Source organism: Rhipicephalus sanguineus, chromosome 11 (genome assembly GCF_013339695.2).
Source record: "Rhipicephalus sanguineus isolate Rsan-2018 chromosome 11, BIME_Rsan_1.4, whole genome shotgun sequence".
In the NCBI taxonomy this organism is placed as follows: domain Eukaryota; kingdom Metazoa; phylum Arthropoda; class Arachnida; order Ixodida; family Ixodidae; genus Rhipicephalus; species Rhipicephalus sanguineus.
The window spans coordinates 105,836,540-105,858,969 of record NC_051186.1 but is presented as its reverse complement, the minus strand read 5'-3'; the positions used below and the strand labels follow the sequence as shown (position 1 = coordinate 105,858,969).

Sequence of the window (22,430 nt, the reverse complement as noted above, 5' to 3'; positions counted from 1 at the left end):
GTTCTTTGTTGCTATATACTCTTTCTATGCCCTATACGATGCAAACATATTTGAATTTCTGAACTTATTAGATAACACTAGGTACAATTGTCGTGTCACATGCATATGAAAATTGTCCCATTCAGAACGCCACAGACGGAGCCCTGACATTTATTCTTTCTTCGCAGATATTTATTCGCTTGAGGAGTACGAAAAGAGACTCGGAAAAGGAGACGCAATCGATATTACGCAAACAAATCAACCGTGAAAATAAAGACTGATATATGGTCAGCAGTACTAATTTTATCGTCTTTTTTTCATACGTCTTTATAGTCACGGCAGTATTAGACTTCCTAGAGACTAGGTGAACCCAAACAAGCGGGATTCTTTGATACTCCGGAGGTATGCGGTGAGCTTTTTGATTTTACTGCACCACCGTTAATAGAAAAAAAAAAAACTTAAGGAGGGGACAAGCATGTAGGGAAGGGTGTGAAGGGTGTTGCAGCTCCACTAACGTGAAACCTGTGCAGGGGCGAAGCATGCAGTGTGAGTCGGTGTCTCCCAGAGCAACATCAGTGCTATTGGTCAATAAAATGCTGAAGAAAGGCTAGACACAGACCCGCAGTCCGCTTTTAGTTAACGTGCACGCCGCAAATCTTTATGCTTCACCTACGCACAAAAGAAATCTGCCACCGGCGCTACATTGCAGGTCAAGATCCAGTGCCTGTATACACACTGTGGCCGGTGAGCGGTTGTGCAGCGCGAGCAGAAGATTTTTTTCAATCAAGAAACTCGCTAGGAGACGCTGCCTCCCTCACCGTTTTCTCGCCGGGAGGGCGCGTTCTCGTTTCTTGCGATCTGGTAGTTCATCGCTCATCGCAGAAAGAGCGTTTCCAGAGTCAACGCGAGCGGTTCGCTCTCTCTTGCCACACGGGGAGCGCTGAGGCGGTGGCGCCCTCTCTTGCGCTGAAGCAAATGAGCCGTCCCAAGAGCGGCGATTCACGCCGAGACGCTAAGGTGCTTCGCCCCTAAAAGAACATTGCATGGTTATTCGTTCTTAAACAATTTTTGATGCGTAGCAGCTCTTTGACTAGCCTGTGTAACGCTGTTCGTCCGCACAAACGCAAGGCAACGCGCTTCCCTCGGCGCAGCTGTTGGAACGGTGCCAAGTAGGTCACGCCGCAGCTGGGCGTTGACGTCACGCACCCCTCGCACGCTTCCCTCGCAGGTGCGCGCGTACGTCACTCTCTCCCTCACCCGCCGGAGCGACGCAGCTGCCGGCTCCGACGCCCGCTCGCCTCCCGTGTCTGCGTTTCAAACAAACGTTTGCACCAGTAAACGCTACACCGAGTTTCGCTTCAAACGAATCTTCCAGCGATCACCGCAGCACCCGCGTTAGCACCGTTCAACCCGTGACGCCACCCGTGCGCAACGCTGCTGCTTCGCATCCCATCAGCGTCCCGTTCGGGGAGATGGTCCAATTTTTTTTATGCATTGGGGAGTCTTTCTTTACTACAACAATGTTCACGTGGTTTGCTTGAGTTTTTACGCTTTTAAAATCTCCGCATTTGGCCTATAATACCACGCTGATGGCGGGCTCACCACTCGTGGCCTGGTTATACTGAACGCGCGGCTCACTCAGGGAACAATATGCGACTTAGATTATGATTATTGATGTAGGACAGCAAAAGACTCCGCAAATACGCCCTCTCATTTCAAAGCGTAAGCAGTCGGTTTTACCTTGCGCGGCGCTCCCAGTCCACAAAGTATCGCGTGCACGCACCCTCGCAATCCCTCACTCCACCGAGGGTTGTTGTGCTGCGCTAGCTGTCGATCAATATTGGAGTCACTCTGAAATCAATACAACTTCAGTCATCTTTAATATGTTGGAATTACCGAATAAAGATACCATTGCGTTTCTCTACGCTTCGATAATGCTGGTCCTCCGCCTTGGTGGTACAGTGATTACGGCGCTGGGCTGCGGTTACGAAGGTCATGGTTTCGATCTCTGCCGCCGCGATCGCGTTTAAACAAATACTGAACGCTAGGGGCCCGTATACCGTGCATTTTCACTGCATGTTAAAGAACACCACATGGTCTAAATTTCCGGGGCTCTCAAGTAGGGAACATATAATCATGTGGTTCTCTCGGCCCGAAAAGCCCTAGGTGTTATTAATGTGGTGTTTTTTCATAGAAGCCTGAGGGTAATGATAATCTTCATTCGTGAAATTATGAAGCCACCTCACCAAATAGGTTTGCATTTAGTTTCTTTGCACCTGACCCTGCCAATTATATCATTTCTCCTTCCCGAGTCATGACCAAAACTATCCGCTATGTGCTGACGCTTTCGCGATGCCGAGGAGTATCTACAAAACGAGGCGATTAGAGCGGCGAGTCGTTGCCCTAACACTCATTTCAGGAAGCCAATCGCTGAAGTGAAGCAGTGGCGGTGGCGACCACAATGGCCAATATCAAATGGCGTATGGGATGGTTATGGCTCGTCACTGGCACTAACTTCACCACTGTAGCCACCTCATCACGGTAGTGTTACTGGGGCCCCCGCCTAGTGCGAATACTGAGTTCCTGGGATAATATGCAGTTTGAGAATGGAATTCCGAAAGCTTTGCGTAAGCAATTGTCGGCACTGCGCATGATTCATACGCTCCCCTCTTGGGGAAGCACGTTATATATCTGAAATATTACCTGTACCGAAGCAATACAAGCCTTACCAACGCAATCCTAAACCTCTAAAAGCGTGCACCCCAAGAAATATACACGTATAACAGGTGAAGCTATGTACAATAAATGATGCGAAGAAACACCACGTGACTTTTGGGCATAAATTGATAAGGATTCAGAATCTTCGCGCAGATCGGTATTATCCAGGTCACAAGGGTAGAAGCCGAGTGGACACGCTACTGACTCCAGTGCTCTAGCTTGGGAGTGCGGCAGTGGAGGAAGTTAGCATTCGACTATTGTTGGCGGCCTAATCGCTGCACCGCAGAAGAGACTACGATGATCACGATTCTGCTATGGGCTCTGTCTTCGTGGCCGGTTTGTGCGGAAGGTCGGGACCAACTCTGCGGTCACTGCAACGAAGTGAGCATGAGTTTCGAGCACCGAACGCTCCTGTCCACCTTTACCGGTGGGGCCAGCGCCGCCGATCTGTTTGGCCACTTCCCTTCCCCATGTAATTATGGCGATAAGGATTTGCAGCGCCGTCCGCGGTCACGTTGTTGCTAACAGTGCCGACTCTAGACGCCGAACTCATGGAAACTAGGCAGCCACTGATCTGGGCTGAAAAACATCTCGAGTGTGCTCTTTGTACGTCCAAGGCATGGCGAAGCTGTGGATCCTCAACGTCGCGGCTGTTTTTAGAACTCATTGCACCACTGTGAAAGCGACTCACTGCGACTTTGTTTCCACAGACCTACCATGCTGTGTCTTTACCGCTTTTGTCGGTGTTTTCCCCAAGGCTCCAGGAGACGAAACCCCTTGTGAGTCGTCGGCACCACTGATGGCTAATCTCCTACTACTACACGTTCGCCTTTCGCGTGATCAAAGACGGTTGGCAGGGTTGCCAAGTTAGGCTACTTTTTTTGGCCGGTGGCGGCCGCAAAAGGCGTCTTGCCTGCTTGGCTATTTTTGTCTACTTTCTTGTTCGCTTGTTTGGAACCAAATTCTCACTAGTTTGCGGCGTCGCAGCCGCTGGCATTCGATTACGCGGTGTCAAAATATAGCGACCAAGACGTGCTTCCAGCTCCCAATAATGAATTTGGCGCATGCGCATTACATAAAAGAAAATACTCTTGAATAAGTGGCTGGGACTGTGGGCTAAGCGCGCTGACGCCTCATTTTACAGACCGTGTATTACTGAACGGTGCATTCAACTGCAATGGGAAGTGAATAGTAGAATGGAAAGGGCTCCGCATCCGCTTTGCAATCACCGACATTGGAAATCATTGAAAGAGCAACGCGTTAATAATAAATCCTCGGACGTCGCCATCAAGCAAGAAAGGATTGCGAAAGTGACAATAACTTATTCTTCAATACCAGCAACTGTTATTTTGAGAACACTGATACAGTACTCTTTTTATTGTCGCCACAAGGCTGGCGCTTCTCTTCGTTTAAAGAAAAGTCCCGCAATCGCGTCCAGACGGTGTCATTTAGAGCTTCAGTTTTTACAGAGAAATTTCTTTACAAATACAAACATCGGTATTTATTCTTGCAAAAGAGCAAGAAATTTTGTAATCCTGCGCGAAATGATATCTAAAGTCAACAGTTTATGCCTTAATCCCAGAAATTAAGATTTTCAAGTGTTCTTGCTGTACTTATTTACATTTCCACAAACATGCTCTAGCATTTAGTCACTTAAATAAAAACGACGCAATTGTTTTTGCACACACCTCGCTTATGGCTACTTTTACTGTACTTCGCTCAAGTTGGCTACTTTGTGGCTAGTTCTCCCGATGAACACTAACGACTCATGGTGACATGTCAATCATGATATGCATTTTATGCACAGCCTGACTTACATGCCAGGCTCATGGTGCGCTTGCTGACGTTTCCCTAGCTTGATCTACAACAAAACTAGTATTGCGTGGTCTAACTGTACGACGAACATAAATGACAGGTCCTAACACCCAAATCATAAAATGCATGCCAGCACGGCGTGATTTACATGACACTGCTTTGGTCATCTTCCGGCTGTTTTGTTAACTGACATTGTCACGGGGTCTTGGGGGTGATGATGGCAGCAGTGGGCGTGTTCAAGAGGAAACTATTTATTTGGCCGAACTTGTGGCCGGGAAATGAAAACTCAAACTACAGCAATACACGCTGTACACTGATAGGGGTGAACAGGGCGTCGGCCGTCGATAAACTGAACAACGGCAAGGCACGCCGGCATTTGGTACATGCGACATGGAACATCGATAAGATTAATCTCAGTTGTTAAGAAAGGGAAAAGCACCGCACTCGTTTTCTCTTCGCCGCCGCGCCCTTTCGGCGGCTTCGCCACATAAATGGTCCAGCTCGCTCGCCTCGCTAGTGTCTTCCGGCCGCCGACGAACGGTGCTGTGGAGGGCGATGGTTTTTATAGCCTCAGAAAAGCGTGCACAAACAATACGACATCCCGCATAGTTTTGACACTTCATGGCAAGCCTGTCGAGGCATCGTAAAATGCCTGGGTGCTGCGCTTTTGGGTGCAGCAACCGGCGGGAAACAGGCTAAGCCCTCTTTCCTATTCCCAGCGGGAAAAATGATGCCAAGCGAAGGGCTGTATGGCTGCACAGAATACGGCGGGAAAAACTTGTTCCTACGACTGATACCCGCCTATGTGAGGTAAGCGTTTCATTGAGAATTCGGAAATGATGTTTGAAGAATGTACGCGTCTCCCTTGCACTAGTGCAGCTTGTTTCGCGTGGTTACCGCGGAAGCTTTAATGCACAATAACATTGCCAGGCAGTTCTTAATTACGTTTTCCGTTAAATTGAAGCCTTTGGGCTCACATATAACGATCAGCGCGCCATGAAAACTGACTGCTACAGATTGGTTTCGCGTGACTTGACTGTATGACGAACATAAATAGCAGGTGGTAACATGAAAAAGGGTCACAGTTTCGCCGCAACGGCGAAGCAATGAATGCGATAGCAATAAATTGGAATATAACGCGAAGAACGGAAAGCAGCTCGAAATTGCCAGCGCGTCGCTCGAGCCCAAACGACGCACAAAAAGTACGCAAACAGGCCGAGCGCGAACTAATGCATCACAGCTCGATACTTGAAGCGCAGTGCTCAAACTTAAAGCAGAACGCACCAAACGAGCGAACAGGTACACACAATACGAGCGCTATTTGTCACAGTTGTTACTTATTTCTGTTTGAACAGCGCGCTCCTTTCGCAAACGCGGCCGCTGCAGCGAGCTCATTGAACTTCGTACCCCCCGCCTCACCCCAGAGGCCGCCCCTTCTTTCATCAAGATGAGCGCACGAAGGCGACCACGCCCTGTAGGGCGAACAGCAACGGCGTTCGCAGGAGCGGGGCGATGATGTTTAAAGCGCGGCACGCGCGCACGTGACGCCATCTATGTGGTCACTACGAAAGCATGCTGAAGGAAGTGGTGTAGATAAATAGCTCGCCGTTAGCAGGCTGAGAGACGTTGCTGTTGGTGGTCTAACGTCTAACGCCGCGCGCTGGCAAGTGAGAGGTCGGACGTTCGCGTGCGTGCGTCGGAAAGTTTTTCTGAATTACTTTTCTTTGTGGCTTTTATATATATATATATATATATATATATATATATATATATATATATATATATATATATATATATATATATATATATATATATATACATACATACATACATACATATACATATACGGTGGATGACGGCGACGGCAAAAATCAGCCGAGACTGTCTATATAGTTGCTATCGCAATAATAATGGCACGCATGCCATGTAAGGCATGACTTCCCACCGTTTCTTTTCTCGATATTATCTTTCTGTGGCTTCGACGCGTGCCTACAAAAAGGCCCTGCGTTCGAAGTAATAAACCAGTTGCGAGTGCAGCCCTATGGGTGTGTGTCCTTCCTAAATGTCCTGTCTTTTTTGCGCTGGTAAATCTATCTTAATCATGAACCAACTCGCCCAAGCAGCCGTTTTAGCAACGCTATACCAATTTTGGTGTATATCAAGCTAGCGAACCGGCCGCGAGAGCACCATGAGCATGACATTTAAATCACGCCTTACATGACACGCGTGTCATTATTTTCATGTTGCTTCCTGCTATTTTTTGTTCGTCATACAGTCGCGTCACGCAATACCGATTATGGTGCATATCAAGCCAGCGAACCGGCCGCGAGCACACCATGAGCGTGGCAAGTAAGTCATGCCGCACATGACACGTAAGTCATGATTTTCATGTTGCCACCTGTCGCTGACATTCCTCATACAGAAATATCTCGTCATATAAATTTTAGTATGTATGCATTTTAATAAACGACCGCTAGCGCCCCGAGACCATGTAATGTAAATCTTGTTTCACATGGCATGCTTCTCATGGTTTGCACGTTATGACCAGCAACTTATTTTCGTCATACACTCTTGTCATGCCGATTTTAAAGTGTATTAAGCTAGTGAAGCGGCCGCGAGTGCACCATGAGCGTGGCAAACAAATCATTCCTTGCATAGCATGCATGTCATGATTTTCATGTTGTCACCTGTAATATATATTCGTCATACAGTCATGTTATGCCGTACCAAATTAGGTACACATCTCATGAATGAAAGGCCAGGAGAGCAGAAAGTCGTGGGTGGATAGATAGATAGATAGATAGATAGATAGATAGATAGATAGATAGATAGATAGATAGATAGATAGATAGATAGATAGATAGATAGATAGATAGATAGATCGATAGATAGATAGATAGATAGATAGATAGATAGATAGATAGATAGATAGATAGATAGATAGATAGATAGATAGATAGGTAGATAGATAGATAGATAGATAGATAGATAGATAGATAGATAGATAGATAGCAGCGATGACTGCTGTTTTCTGCGAGACGGAAAGAACTCCAGACTTGCTAATGACGTGGCCCAAGAACAAGAGCTCTTCCTATGCGATGCGGTACTTTTCTGGCTTCAGGATGAGTCCGGAGGTCTTGGTTGCTTCAAGTACAGCTTCAAGGTGCCTGAGGTGTTTGTCCAAGCCTGAGCCAAACACAACGACATTGTCCAAGTACACGAGATACGTCTGCCACTTCAAGTCAGTCAGCACTGTAGTTGATGGCGCCCAGCAAAGATCAAAGGTCATGACGAAGAACTCGAACAGACCATGTCGTGTTATATAGGCGATCTTTTCACGGTCTCTCTCGTCGACTTGGATTTGCCCGTAGCCGGTCTTGAGGTCCAATGACGAAAAGTACTTCGTGTGGTGGTTTCGATCCAGGGCGTCGTCTATCCATACACGTCCTTCTTTGTGATTTTGTTCAGGCCACGATAATCGACGCAGAAGCGTAGGGTCACATCCTTCTTCTTCATTATCACTAGGGGAGTCGCCCACGGACTCTTGGACGGCTGGATGATGTCATCGCGTAGCATTTCGTCGACTTCGTTCTTAACGGCCTCCCGTTCTCGCGTCGAAACCCGATAGGGACTCTAACGGAGTGGTCGAGCATTTTCTTCCTTCATGATACGGTGCTTAGCAAGGGGCGTTTGTCGGACCCGCGATGACGTCGTGAAACAGGCCTCGCATTCCTTCACAACGCATCGGAGCTTTTGCTGTTGGCGAGCGGGAAGGCTTGGGTTTACGTCGAAGGATAGCTCAGGCATTGGAGTTGTCCTTGTAGCTTCGTCAGAATCTGAAAATGCAGACGCATCGCGGACGGCCAGATAGATAGATAGATAGATAGATAGATAGATAGATAGATAGATAGATAGATAGATAGATAGATAGATAGATAGATAGATAGATAGATAGATAGATAGATAGATAGATAGATAGATAGATAGATAGATAGAAGCGGTCAAAATGTCTTTGGTTCGCCAATACCTGGCATTTTAAACCAGTCACTTGCACCTACATACATCAGACTTTCGTACAGGATTTGAAGTTGCGCTTAAATAACTTAATAGCTTTAAAAACGACGCTACAGCGCAGTGGCGTAGCCAAGGTATAACACAGAGCCCCTGCCCCCACCCCCCCCGAAACCTGCTGGGACTCCACGCCGGATCTGACCCCACGGAAACAAATTTCTGCCTACGCAACGGCTGTAGCGTGTACCACTAAAATATTATGCGACGAAAATCTGAGATACACACGTGCATGTACCAATGCTTCTTCATATTTAAGACTGCGCACCGCTCACAAAATAGACGAAGGACGAAATAAGTGCACACGTCATGCGCTGTCATTTTTGCACTGTCGCAGATTACACTGTGATATACAGGTCCAATTTCGAGAAATATGGTTAAAGAAGTGTGTCGGCTGAGAACGCCTCTACACTAGGAAACAACCTTTATGCATTCGTCACTTGACTGGGAGCAGAACTCTGGACAGTTACAAAAATTCACAGCATATCCACGGGTGAATGATGAAGAGCTTGGGCGAAGCTCCTGAAGCAATCATGGTTACACCGTGAATCCTTAAGTGGTTTCGCCGAGCAGTAATCAAAGCGATAGTCCAGTGCATCATCAAAGACGTGAAAAACACTGTATATATTTATACAAGAAATTTTATTAATCGTAAGTGGTATAGTTAGACGTGGCTTCCATTCCTCCTTCATTATAATGGCTTTATGGTCGGTGAAGTAATGGATCGGCGATGGATCGTAGTGGGATGTTTGCAAAGACGAAGTAGTGGGCAATTTGCAAACGATCGGTGATGGGTCGTAGTGGGATATTTGCAAAGACGAAGTAGGGGGCAGTTTGCAAAGGATGGGTGATGGGTCGTAGTGGGATGTTTGCAAAGACGAAATAGTGGGAAGGTTGCAAAGGTGGTTACGCCGGACAATGGAAACGTGACAAGGTAAGACTAAGAGGAGCTTCGCCCCTAAAAGGCGTTCGTACCCAGAAATTCGGGACATCGGTTTTAGTTCACCGTTTTTCACACCACGTGGCGTAGAGACCTTGAAAGTTGAAAATTCGTTCGATCACACCGACAGGGTAGCGCCCACAAAGACCGACGACAATATCGACTTTCACTACCGAGTACGAACCGGCAATCGCCGACTGATAACGAAAACGCATACAACTTAGGTCCTTAGATAAAAAACTTTTGTTTTATCTAGGGACCTTACATACGACGAGCGGGCGAGTGCTCAACAGTGAATCGGCAGTTTTGTGTAAAAGTGGCTCGTTCCTTCATCGAAACGACGGAATCTGGAAAGGGCGTCCTGCCCCTCCCCTCGTCTCTGGCCCCTTTAATATTTTTCGTCCGATCGTCCTGCCGTTGGCCTCCCCTGGTTCATTTTAAAGTTGGCGAGAATGTCTTGTGTTTTGAATCGCTGAAGCTAATTTTGAGAAAACTACCATCTTAAATTATGATGGTCGTGTTGTTCCACAATATGCATGCTCGGAATTGACTTTCCTAATTTTATTGTCGTTATTTTACAAACCCACGATATTGCACATATAGGTGAAAGAGCCAAGCCAAGTGATACAGTCGCTCACAGACTCCGTTTTATAGAGCTGAATAAGCGGTATAAGCAAATGCACGCATTTGTGTAAAAACTGAATAATATTTAGTAACCTGTTCTTTAAAGCATTTTATTTAAAGGGATTTAGTTTAAGCTACATTCCTTTGGTCTCTCAACCTCACAATAATATGCGCTGCCAACATTTTATTTTCTTAAGCACTTGGCGCCCTACAGAGCGCCATCTCGCGTTCCTCCTCGGTGTTTCCGAAAATATAATAAGCGATTTCTGGGTCGTGTATATACTGTTGTATGCACAAACCCGAAATCCACCTCGTTACCACAGTGGATATATGCTGGTATGCAGATTTGTTCGAAGTCGTACATTGAAACTTCGCCGTCGCGGCCAGTACAAACAAGACAAAAAAGCACAGCTTGCACGTGGCGCATCGCTGGTACCAACAGCGTTCGAACTATCTTTTTTTTAAGTTTTTGCTAATGATGTCAAGCTTCTACTAGTACTTGTTATGGTAAGGCTTGGCTATCTTACTCCAGTATCAGCCGGTTGATACTAATAAACAGCGCGAAAGAAACGGAAGACAAGAAGGAAGAACTACACAAGAAAAACGCCCCTTTTGTTTCTCGTCTTTTTTCTGCCGGTACCCCACACTACCTGCGCACGTATCACGCGGTTTTGGCGGGAACGTCTCACGTGCTGGCTGTTACGTGATGTCGTGATTTTAATCACGTGACTCGCTGTTAAGTGCTTCTTGGCGGGAACATATCAGGCGACCGGTTATCGCCGGAGCAACCTGCACCTCTGCCGAGGAGCTGAGCGCAAAAAACTGAAGCACCTGCTGGCTCCAGGGCCCGAATGACGCGAGTCACGTTTAATCGTGCTGCCCATAAAAATGAAGAAAATGCCTAACCCTGTGTTTGTTATGTACTTTTATTAAGTGACAATATATTCCTAAACGAACCACCTTCCATTTTCTCTGACACATGTTCGGCGACACTGTGGAAAGCCGACAAATGTCTATCAAACGTCAAAAAAGAGAAAGCAGCATACGGCATTACCATACTATCTGCGTGGCCGCTGCATATTTCTTTCGCCGCAAGGAAAAGCGCTGCGCAGTGAAGCGCACACAGACCGGTGCGCAGCGACGCGGGAACCACTGAACAACAACAACAACAACAAAAACAAAAATTCTTGCTTAGAATGAAAAGCTCTTCAATTAAACAGCGATGAATACATTTATTTTGAATGCCCTTCCAAATGAATATGAGCATGTATTTTACTTAGAACGCATCACCAATTGCAAGTGCATGAACATGGGTCATTTCACGCATATTTCAGTGTTCGCGCCGCTTTTACTTGGATGATGCTCAGTTAATGACCTCAATATTTTTCGACTACGCTTAATGCCGACTATCTATCCAGGTTTTTCGTGTTTCTAATATTTGAATAACTTTTAATAAATAAGAAATTTGGGTGCAGAATCGACGTATTACAGCGAATGAGAGAGTGACGTTCATTTTCTAATAACCGGTAGTTATTTAAAGCGTTGTGTGTAATATTGCAAGGTTTTGACAGGGGTTTATTTTTTGCATCCCAGGTTTTCACTACTAAGCAGCACACAAACCACTGTAAGAGACGCAAAAGAAGGTTTTCTTCCAAAAATCTTTTTCGGCGGCGAATGGTGTGCTCAAATTGTTTTCCCACTTTCTTCAAAATAAAAGCAGAGAGGGTCAAGTCTGCAACGTTTAGCATGATGATCAGGCCATCATCCGCTAGGTTTTTCTGTGTCGTCATTGTACTAATATTGGCAAAGCCCGTGCTGACGTGGTGTTCTCAGCATTGTGCTCCGCGTCGTCTGAACAGAGGAGCTATTGACGCTGTTTACTCAGCAGGCATATCTGAATCCACGGTCCTCTTTGCATCTTTTAGATCTTCAACCACGCACGAGTGTCATGTTATCAGTTGCTGCTTTCTATGTTCATAGCGGTGCTACTGCATTTTTCTTCGCAAATACGCTAGCGGTACATCCAACCCTACTCGGTGCAAAGTGTACTGGCACTACTCATGGGCTATACGTCTTCTTCACGTTTGGCCTTGTATACGCGGAGAACGTTTTACTTACGGTATTCACACCATCTGCTACTATGTCTCATCGCCTGCCTCGGTATGTGGCGTACCTGGCGACAATGCACTGTGACGTCCCGACAGACGCTGGTAGGATCACGGACATGGCAAAGTGTTCACAATCATTTTCTTTAACCAACGCACCGACACAAAGATGACCCCCCGAGGCGACGAGGACTCCGTTTCGCAGCACGGTGCTTGGGCGCGTGACTGAAAAGCCACAAAAACATCGCCCAATGTTAGAGGCATAAGCACGTTTTATGGTGGCTAGCCTGTGCTACCGAGCAAAACTAGCGCCTTGATATACCAAGAATCTTCTCTCCTCCTCTCTTTAACTTTCCTCCCCCCCCTTCCCCAGTGCAGGGTAGCCTGCCGGGCTCAGTCCTGGTTAACCTCCCTGTCTCTCTTTTATCGTCTAGTCAAGACGACAAGCAAAACAGGTGAAGAGGCACTCGACAGCGCGACCTTTTCTTTAAGGTTGTGTATGTGTGTCCTGCTTTGTTGTTGTACGCTGCGAGTCAATTAAATTGACAGAGATTGCTAAGACTCTCAGCAGCCTCAACTACGACGTCATCCGTGAACACTGTGGTCAGTTTAGATTCATTGTGTTGCCTATCAGTGAGAGTGTTCCGACGTAAGCGCCTGGCAATACTCCGTGCGCGATAAGGAGGCCACAATGTATGCATTTATTTGACCTGTAATGCAATAGTCGACTGGAGTTTGAAGTACACTTCCCTAGCGCCCCGTAGTCGTGCTGCAAGTTGACAGTGCCATCACGCCTAAGGCCACTTAATTCAGTGGTGCCTTCTCATAATCTGTGCTCGCATAACTAAGTTGACTCCATGGCCACTATTCCATGTGGCGTTAGAAATATTGACTTCCTTGATCTCTATGTGTGAAAACCGCACTTCGACGTCTAGGGGCACCCGAGAAGAGGGACGAAAAACCGAGCATCCATATATGTATGGTTGTGTTCTATTTCCAGCTGATCATTGTCGTCCTAGGAGTTGACCGACGCGCTTGACTTCTCCGCGGGAGGCTGAAACAGTTTACAAGACTCTAATAAAGCGGATTCTTGCTGATCACCGATTAGCGTTGGCGTAGCAGCTCGAATGAATAAAGCAACTTCTGCGATGCTTTTGTTAGCAGTGTTGGGTTGTCAGCGAGAATTCATCAATGGTTATTTCAGCCACTTTAGAAACACTTCTTTCTGAAGAAATGCCCGTGAATTTATTATACGTCTCTGTTCTCGCATCGTGACTGGATTTGTGTCTGCACTTGTTTAAAATTAAGAAAGAAACAACGTACTAAATAAGCAGGCCCTGTACATGACTGTGCCTATTGTCACAGCTGGTGGGCTTTGCCGCACAGCAGTCGATACCTTGGTACATTGCACATGCTTTGCTGCATGACACAACTACACTGCGAGAAAACTGACTACAGCGAATCGGTCTCCTTGCAGAACCTGTGAATAATGCGAAGAAATAGTGCATTGATTCTGAGCGGCATTGCAAGCACGGTGGGAAACAAATATGGTGCGCGTGAAAATTTTAATGGAGCCCGCAGCACGGATGTCCTTGCGCTCCACAATGATGGATTTGCTATGGTAAGCTTCACCGCTAGCGCAGTCATGTCATGCGAAGAAAACTGTCATGCTGTGCGTAAAGCGCACCGAGAGCACTATGGCCGCGTTGCTTCGGGTCCTATTAGACAGTCCTATCAGACCGTCGTCTAATAGGACTGTCCGAGACGTGTGAGTATTGCGAAACTTCATTTACCTGGAGAGGAAAATAGATTCACCTGGCGTAAACAAACCCTTCATTGTCTTCGGACACCATAGAAAAAAAGCTATTCACGAGTGTTCCATATCTGCTTGATAAGGAACGCATGCGTAATCACCGCGGCGACGCTTGCATACGCGACATTAAGTACGATCTAATGTGAAACCTCGGTGATACGAATCTCACGGGATCACCAAAAAAAAGTCACAGTTTCGGCGCAACGGCGAAGCAATGAATGCGATAGCAATAAATTGGAATGTAACGCGAAGAACGGAAAGCAGCTCGAAATTGCCAGCGCGTTGCTCGAGCGCAAAGGACGCACAAAAAGAACGCACACAGGACGAGCGCGAACAGCTCGACACTTGAAGCGCACTGCTCAAACAGAAAGCAGGACGCACGAAATGAACTAACAGGTACACAGAAGACGAGCGCGAACTAATTGTCACAGTCGTTAGTTATTTCTGCTTGAACAGCGCGCTCCTTTCGCAAACGCGGCCGCTGCAGCGAACGAAGCGAAGCACCCCACCGACCGCCCCTTCTTTCTTCGAGATAAGCGCACGAAAGCGACCACGCCGGCGAAGAGCAACGGCGTTCGCAGGAGCGGGGCGACGATCTTTTAAGCGCGTCGCACGCGTGCACATCGCGCCATCTATGTGGCCACTAAGAAAGCATGCTGAAGTACATGGTGTGTATAAATAGCTCGCCGTTAGCAGGCTGAACGACGGTGCTGTCGTGGCCTAACGTCTAACGCGGCGGCTGCAAAGCGAGAGGTCCCCGTTCGATTCCGCGCGGCGGAAAGTATTTCTCAATTATTTTTGTTTGTGGCTTTTCTATATATATACACACTTATACTGTGAATGACGGTGGCGGCGGCGACGGGGACGGACATTTTTCAGCCGAGACTGTCCATATAATTGCTATCGCAATAAAAATATTCATATCATCCGAAATTCGTATCACCAGAAAGCATAGAAAATTAGCATGCGACTAAAGAAAGCTTGTGTACATTTTCATTTATTGTTTTTCAGGGCCGCAGCAACGTCAGGAAGAACCCTGAATGATTGTCGGTTAAGTTTTTAGATGTCGGCAATCATACGAGCACTCGTAAATATACGGCGCGTACGCACGTATTTAATTAATGAACCAGGCGCGTTGTGACCCGCGATAGCAGTAGCCCCTTCCAAATTTTAGTGTGATTTTTTCACGACTCCGGAGTACTGCAGCGAAAGTAACAAAAGAAATGCTTTGACGCGATAAACCAATGCCACAAAATTACAGAACCACGGTCCTGTGTTATAATTTTGTTATCGCGGAGGTGTTGGGGCCATTTTTGGGGAGACTTATGGCCGTGCCTGCACAAGTGCGACCTCAACGGTCGCGCATATTGACGTCGTGAGGCCTGACTCATTCGCCAAGACCGTCCTCGCCTTTTTTCGGTCTTCGTCCACCTTTTATAGGATGTTTTATGCACGAGGCAGGCACGTGTAAGCACAGCACAACAACAGCAGCCCGCGTCGACGCGTTAAGAGAAAACGCCAGGCCTGCGTGGAAAGCGCAGCACACTCACATCGAAAGCTGGAAAAGCGGCATCCCTAGAGCCCGTTATAAACTCTCTTGTGGCTACTAATACAAGTGCATTAGCCACGTACCCACTATTTTTGTGAGGTTGGAAAGCACCCACCACAACATTATTCGTCATTCTGCAGAGAAGCGAGTCACCATCTGTAAGGCATTAGGTGCACTTCTTTGATTCATTGGTTGAGATATGATGAAGAATTATGGATCCACTAGTTACATAATTCGGATCGTGTGACGCCCGGTCGTTGTTTTATTCTCCCACCACGCTATATAATACACGTTAACTTGAGAAAGAGAGAGAGAGAGAGACAGGGAAAGAACTTTATTGAGACCCTGAGGAAATGGATCATGGGAGCCTTAAGGGATTCCTTGGCAACCAGCAGAAGTCTACTTGCGAGGAACCCACTACGCTATAAATCAATGTAATTTTTGTGAAGTAGGGAAGCAGCCGCTACGCAAGTTTTCGTCATTCTGCGGAGAACCGTGGTCCCCGCTAAACACTTGTAAGGTATTATGATCACTTTGTTGATGCTGTGGCTGATGACGATGAAGAAATATGGCAGAGCCTTTTATACTGGGTTGGAAGCATTCAACAACCCACTCGTTGCGCAATTCGCATTGTATGACGCCTGGTTACAGAATTCGCGTGGTGTGACGCCTGGTTGTTATTTTACTCTTCTGCCACACAACATTACATATGTTAATGTGGATCCTTCCCGATATGAAGCCTGCATAGGGTCTTTTCGCAAAGCAGTTTCAAGCACAAGCATGGCTCTGAGGTAGAACACTGGGCTCCAATGCAGAGGGCCCAGGTTTTGAACCTTTTGTAAGTGTCTGAGTGTCTTTAGGTCATGAATGGATTTTTACGTCAGTACCTTCGTTCGGATCGTCGACGAATCGCACGAAGACGTTCCATCTCTACGTCAGTTTCCGAGTGCCTTGAGGAGCATGTGCCTTGAGGAGACTGCACTACCTCCTTGGTCGCTTGCTCTTGGCCAGAGGAGAGACCTCTGCGATAAGCATTTTTGATTACGGTTATAAACGCAGACCAATCAATTCTCCGGATAGCGTCTACTTAATGACAGCCAGCGAAGCCTTTGATGGTAAGGTGCCAGGGGATGTGATCACTGCCATGTGTCTCCATGTGTAAAAACCACTTTACAGATGTGGCGAATCGACGTGACACAAACTTCAAGTCCAGGCCGCTGCTATATGCCTCGTAGAAATGTAGGGGATCCATCGTTAAGTACGGACAAGTCGTGATCAGACACGAACGAAGCCACTCGCTGACCTGTTGCGTTAACTGTTGAGCTTCCCAATAGGGTGGTGGGCATTAAAGTCTCCCGTAATAATCCATGGGTGAGGGTTTCGTGGGAGTATACCATCCAGTCTTTTTCTATGAAATCGGGTTGAGGGAGTTAAATATACACATAGGTGAGGTTTTTCTTTCAAATGCGAAGCATTTTTAGCGAACCACAGGCTTTTTTACAGTTTCTATCTGCGTGTATGTCTATCTATCTATCTAGCCGCCTACGCCTGACTGCTCTCGTGATCGCCTCCTTAATTTGGTGCACACCAAAATTGGCATGGGACGGTAAGAGAGTTTGACAAATATGACCTACTGATAATGACATGAAGAACGTGAAAGTCATGTCGCGTACGTTGTCAAACCCTTTCCTCCAGACAGCTGTGGCACATACTCGTATACCACGAGCCGCCATATGCGTGTATGCGCCACAGGTGATTGACAGTTTATATCTACACAGGAACGGCGAGAAGAGACATTGGTAATATTGTGAGCGCCCGCATGTGCCGCCTAATTCATCACTAGCGCCACCTACAGCGCAGTTACGCCGACGCAACACCAAGCCCAAGCGAGGTAGGGGTCACGTTCGTTCGCTACCGCCGCCGCGACGGACGATCACGGTTGTGGCGCGCTCTACTATGCTCTCTAATAAATAGCTCGTTACCCTGTTACCCAGCGCCGCCGTTGCATTTTCACTCGTCGTACTCCAGAGCCACCACTGACGTTTCCCTCCTGACCTCCAGAGCTGCTGCTGCTCTTTCCCTTGACCCATAAAACCCAAACTCAGAAAAAAATGACAAAACAAATATTTTTTTTTTCACAGAAAGTGCACTTCTACCCTCAAAAGAAAGCTCAAGTTCTTTATTTACTGCCAGGTAAACGCAACACTGTTTTTCAAGCCGTTCTATACATATAGGTCACTGGGCATTACGGGTGCTATGTGCGGTTGTCGTAAGCCTTGAAACATTTCACGTGAACACCGACGTTGCACTTCTTCTTCTCCATGACGTCTTTCACACAAAGCACGCGTTCACCCGGAGAAAGCGGTCGGCACGTGGCAGCATGAAAAGCAAGCAGTCTCTAGGCTTGCACACGTTGAGAATGAGGCCTGTTTGATGAGGCCTGCTAGGTGGCGCTAGTCATCATCTAAAGAAATAGCGATGTTAGAGTGCATCAAAGAAGCGTCCTATATGTAGGACACTGGGAATATAGAGGTTAAGGCCCTGCGGCAGCGCTGCCAACATTCTTGGTTACTTTTGCCCACGCGAACGCCGCAATAATGAAATGAACAAGCCGCATGTGTGCTCACGTGGCGTTTACGGCAGAGCTGTTATGCTCGAGGTTTGCCGCGTGGTCGATAAAAGATCATCATCATCATCGTGAACCGGCACGCGCTCTTTTCGCCCTCTTCTTCATCTTGGTCCTCTTATTCGTCTTCTGATATGCTCCCAGAACACTTGCGCCGATTCGTCTGGCGCAGGATGCAATAAAACTGATGGCCCAGAGAACGAGTATAGAGAGAAAGAAAGAAAGGTCGAAAGAAAAAGAAAGAGACAAACTCTTATAAAATACTGTTGCCAAGGCGAGATTTGAACTCGCGCACCACGATCCGAAGGCGAGCGCCGTGCCCACTCGGCTCTCGACGCACGCTAGCAGAGCGTAGCGTAGCCTTGCATAGTATATTAAGCAAGGTGGTGGTGAAAGGAAGTGAGCCTGAGGAGGAGGGACGTAAGGGTTACGAGGAGGGAAAGGAGTGTGGGAGAACGAGTAGAGGGAGGGACAGAGAGAAAGAAATAGAAACAGAGAAATGGATAGAAAGAATGAGAAGAAAGAGAAAAAGATAACGGGCGAGAGACGGACTACAGAGGTAGGTATGAAAAGCAAGAGAAAGAGAAAATAGACATAAGGAGAGAGAAGAAAGGGAGAAAGATACAGAAAGTCACAGAAAGAAATAGACACAGAGAGCAAGAAATAGAACTAAACAGGCATAAAGATAGCAAAAAGAGGAAGCATAACCATGTATAGTATAGTATAGTATATAGTATGGCAAGGGGGGAGGAGAGGTGAGATGGCAAAAGCCTAGCCAAGCCAGGACCAGCTAGGTCTCCACCGCCTCTGCTGTTGCCCAGGCTTGCGCGAGTTAGTTCAAGCTGCGCTAATTTTTTTACAGCATGGCTGTTATGCTCGAGGGTGGGAATGTGTTGTAGATATCAAATTATCCCCATGAACCGGCACGCGCTCTGTTCGTCATTGTTCTCCTCCGTTTCGCTCCCAGAACATGTGCGCTTATTTCTCCGGCGTGGGATGCAATAACTGCAATTGGCGAGACAACGAGAACAGAGAGATAGAGGGACAGAAATATATAGAGAAAGAGAGATGTAGAAAATAATAATAATATAATGACTTTAAGAGACATGAAGAGAGAAAGAAAGATAAATAAAGATGGACAAAGAGAGAAAATGTTGGCGAGCCATTCGTGCTAATACCTTGCTCCCATACTTTTATTGCCACCAGCACTTCATAGTCATTCTTACGACACACATTTCACGTCACTGTCATGCATGTAGGAGTTCTATGTTTTACCCGCCTCTGGGGCGCGGCATTTTAGGCTCATGTATAGCCACTAAACAAAACCATCGTTCGCATTCGTCATCACGTCCTGGCGCTCTTTGGCCGTCAAATGGTTTTTGCGCCAAAAAACAATATGTATCATCATTGTCATGAGAAATATCGACGAAAAAAAATTTTGCCAGAGCAAGCATGCCCATGTAGTATATTATAGGAAGGGGTGAGAAAGAGAGGGGAAAGGTTAAAAGCCCAGCCAAGCTAAGGCCAGCTAGGTGCCTATCAGCTCTGTCACCCAGCCTCGAGCGTAATTGTGGCCGAATCGTGCAGTAAAGACAAGGTCCAGCATGTGCAGCTACAACAGTTTTTACGTTTGAACTATGGCACGTTGCCTGATCAGCTGCACTGCACGAATGCGTGCAGTGCAGGCTAATTACGCAGTGGGACTACTGTAGCGCCTCATTTCGTATGGGCAGTGGTGTGCCCTACTTCAAGCGAGAGGCCGCTTCTTTTACCGGGGAAATCTGAGTATTCGGAGGCCAGCTTCAACTGCAAAATTATCATTCTTGTAGTACAGACTAGAAACGTCCTCCTGGGCTAAAAGCTGCCGTAAGCAGCCTTTCTGGACCTAGAAGCCGTCGTTCAAGGCAGCGCAAGAGTGGTAAACATTTTTAATAGGCAACTAAATCTAATTTGCCCACTTCCACACAAATGTATTTTGAAAGGATATGTAATATTCTGCATACAGACAACACTGAGACATGTTTATACAAAGAATTTTTATATGCACAGTTATACAAGAATATAGTGTTTACAAGTGAAAGAAACAAATCTTCAATCTTTCGTGACCCAAGTTAGCTGCGTGAACATGACGAATCATGGTTGTTAGCAATATGTGTTTAATGGATAGTAACTTATGTTCATTGCGAAATCGTGGTACAAACCTAGGTGCAGGATTTCAGAGACGCATGCTATGTCATGTTTTTGAATGGTCACTGTTAATTGCTGCCACTGTTCAAGTTGGTGCATGACTTAGGAAATTTATAATATCGAGCCCCCATCATGGACCATGGTTTTGTCGTTGGTCGGCGTTCCATACTACAACATGCGGGAAATGTGCTTGTGTAATGTATGTTTTATTCATGTTACTTTGCGTTGTGGTCACCCACGCTAAAGAACAATAATTAAATTGACAGGTAAACAATGCGTGACCACTTTGTAGCTTAGTTTTCGGCGGCATAAAGTCTCTATGGCGAGATAGGCCAAAGGCTATTGGAGAAACAGTGAGATGACATATTTTGTTGTGTTTCGAAAAGCGTCTGTACCGTTACGTTGATTCTAGTAGAATTTAAATCAACATGTATATTTAAACATGTATTGATACACAGAAGGAGAATTTATTTAGCAAAACACATTTCCTTAAAGAATATTAAAAAAAACTAACGATAACTATGTCTGAACCTCCTTCACTGCTTTCGCCGTTTTGTTGAATATTCCGATTTAGCTATTTTAGCCAAGGTTGATTTGAAGCGCGAGAATTTTCGCCTGCGGTTTACTAAAACGTTAAAATAACTCTTTTAATGCACACGAACGCCTCATGGGCGACATTTATTGCTTTGCAACAGCGGTAATGATAAAAAAACAATAATATTTACTCATGACAAAGAACTCGAACATTTCTTGCGCTTTGGTCGGCTGAAGATAACTATCTTTCCTCATTTACTTTCACAGGAAGATGCGCTATGCTCTGCGACCATTTATGCTGTACCCTGGATGAAACAGATGAGCGTGACAAGCTACAAGTGCTCTAGTATTAAGCTTAGTCAGCACCCAATCTAGCATGTACAAGTGCCTGGCGGCGCACAAAACAGCGCTATTACAAAAATAAAATTAAAGTGACATTTCAGCGAACAGCGCTACTTCGTATGAACAAAGACAATACTGAAGTTCAGAACATCTCCATTCTCCCACCCAATGTAGCTGCTGAGCGTATATATATATATATATATATATATATATATATATATATATATATATATATATATATTGTGAAAGACTTCGCACTAGAATATAGGAAACAAATATTTATTTTGCCCTGACAGTTTCGGCTGGAAGACCAGCCTTCTTCAAAGGATGTAAGTGAAATGAAACGGCCATTGCCAAACCCGCTGCACAATGGCCGCCCACCCAGTTTGGGGGCCAGACAATACCTTCAAAAAAAAAAAGAGAGAAAAAATAGAAAAAGGAAGGCGAGAACTCACTCTCAGTTCAAAAGACGATGACGACCGCGCAAAGGCGCATATGCTTTATACAAAAAGGCAGAAAGAAGAAAGAATCTGAACACTCTGGCACGCGGCCTTAAAAAGACCGACCTGTTGCTGCTTTCTTATATTACGACCTCTGTCTTGACTTCGCGACAATACATATAAATGGTTGCAACAATTCAAGATTTCAGATCTACTGTAGGGCTTCTGCAGGTGTGCAGTATCAATTGTACACTAGTCGGTCAGACAAACGTGCAATAGTTAGCACAAGCCACGGAGAAAGAAAGACAGGATGGGAAACTCCGAGCAGGCGCCAGCTCGAGCGTGCGCCGCGATAACGTCACCCTGGGGGAGGAGGTTGGCGAAAGTGCGCGCCTTGCGGTGACGCAAGGAACTACGTGTTTTCCCCCGCGGTAGGAGAGCGCGCGCGGCCGCTGTTTCCGACGGGGCCCGAGTGCCGTCTGCTACATCTGCGACTGGCCGACTGCACTACGCTACCGGATGCAGCCATAAAAGTTATTGGCCAGCATGGTTTGCCGCAAGGAACTAAGGCGCGTGTAGAGCATCTTAGTGGCGACATGTTTTATTGTTTCTATTTTACATAAGATACATAAAGATTTTACATAAAGAAAGAAAGTGGGAAACTTCAAAAAGCAGACGATCTGCATTCGT

At 46.3% G+C, this 22,430-nt stretch overlaps 1 protein-coding gene across 1 annotated transcript in view; it reads left to right on the top strand.

The window, feature by feature from the left end:
* The window catches only part of LOC119374647 (cystatin-1-like), a 169,480-nt gene extending 148,088 nt beyond the window's left edge, over positions 1-21,392 (top strand). The window contains exon 3 of the mRNA XM_049411004.1: positions 21,226-21,392. Coding sequence (XP_049266961.1) covers positions 21,226-21,333 — 108 coding nt within the window. The 3' untranslated portion in view covers positions 21,334-21,392. The remainder of the gene's footprint in view (positions 1-21,225) is intronic.
* The last annotated feature ends 1,038 nt before the right edge of the window (positions 21,393-22,430 follow it).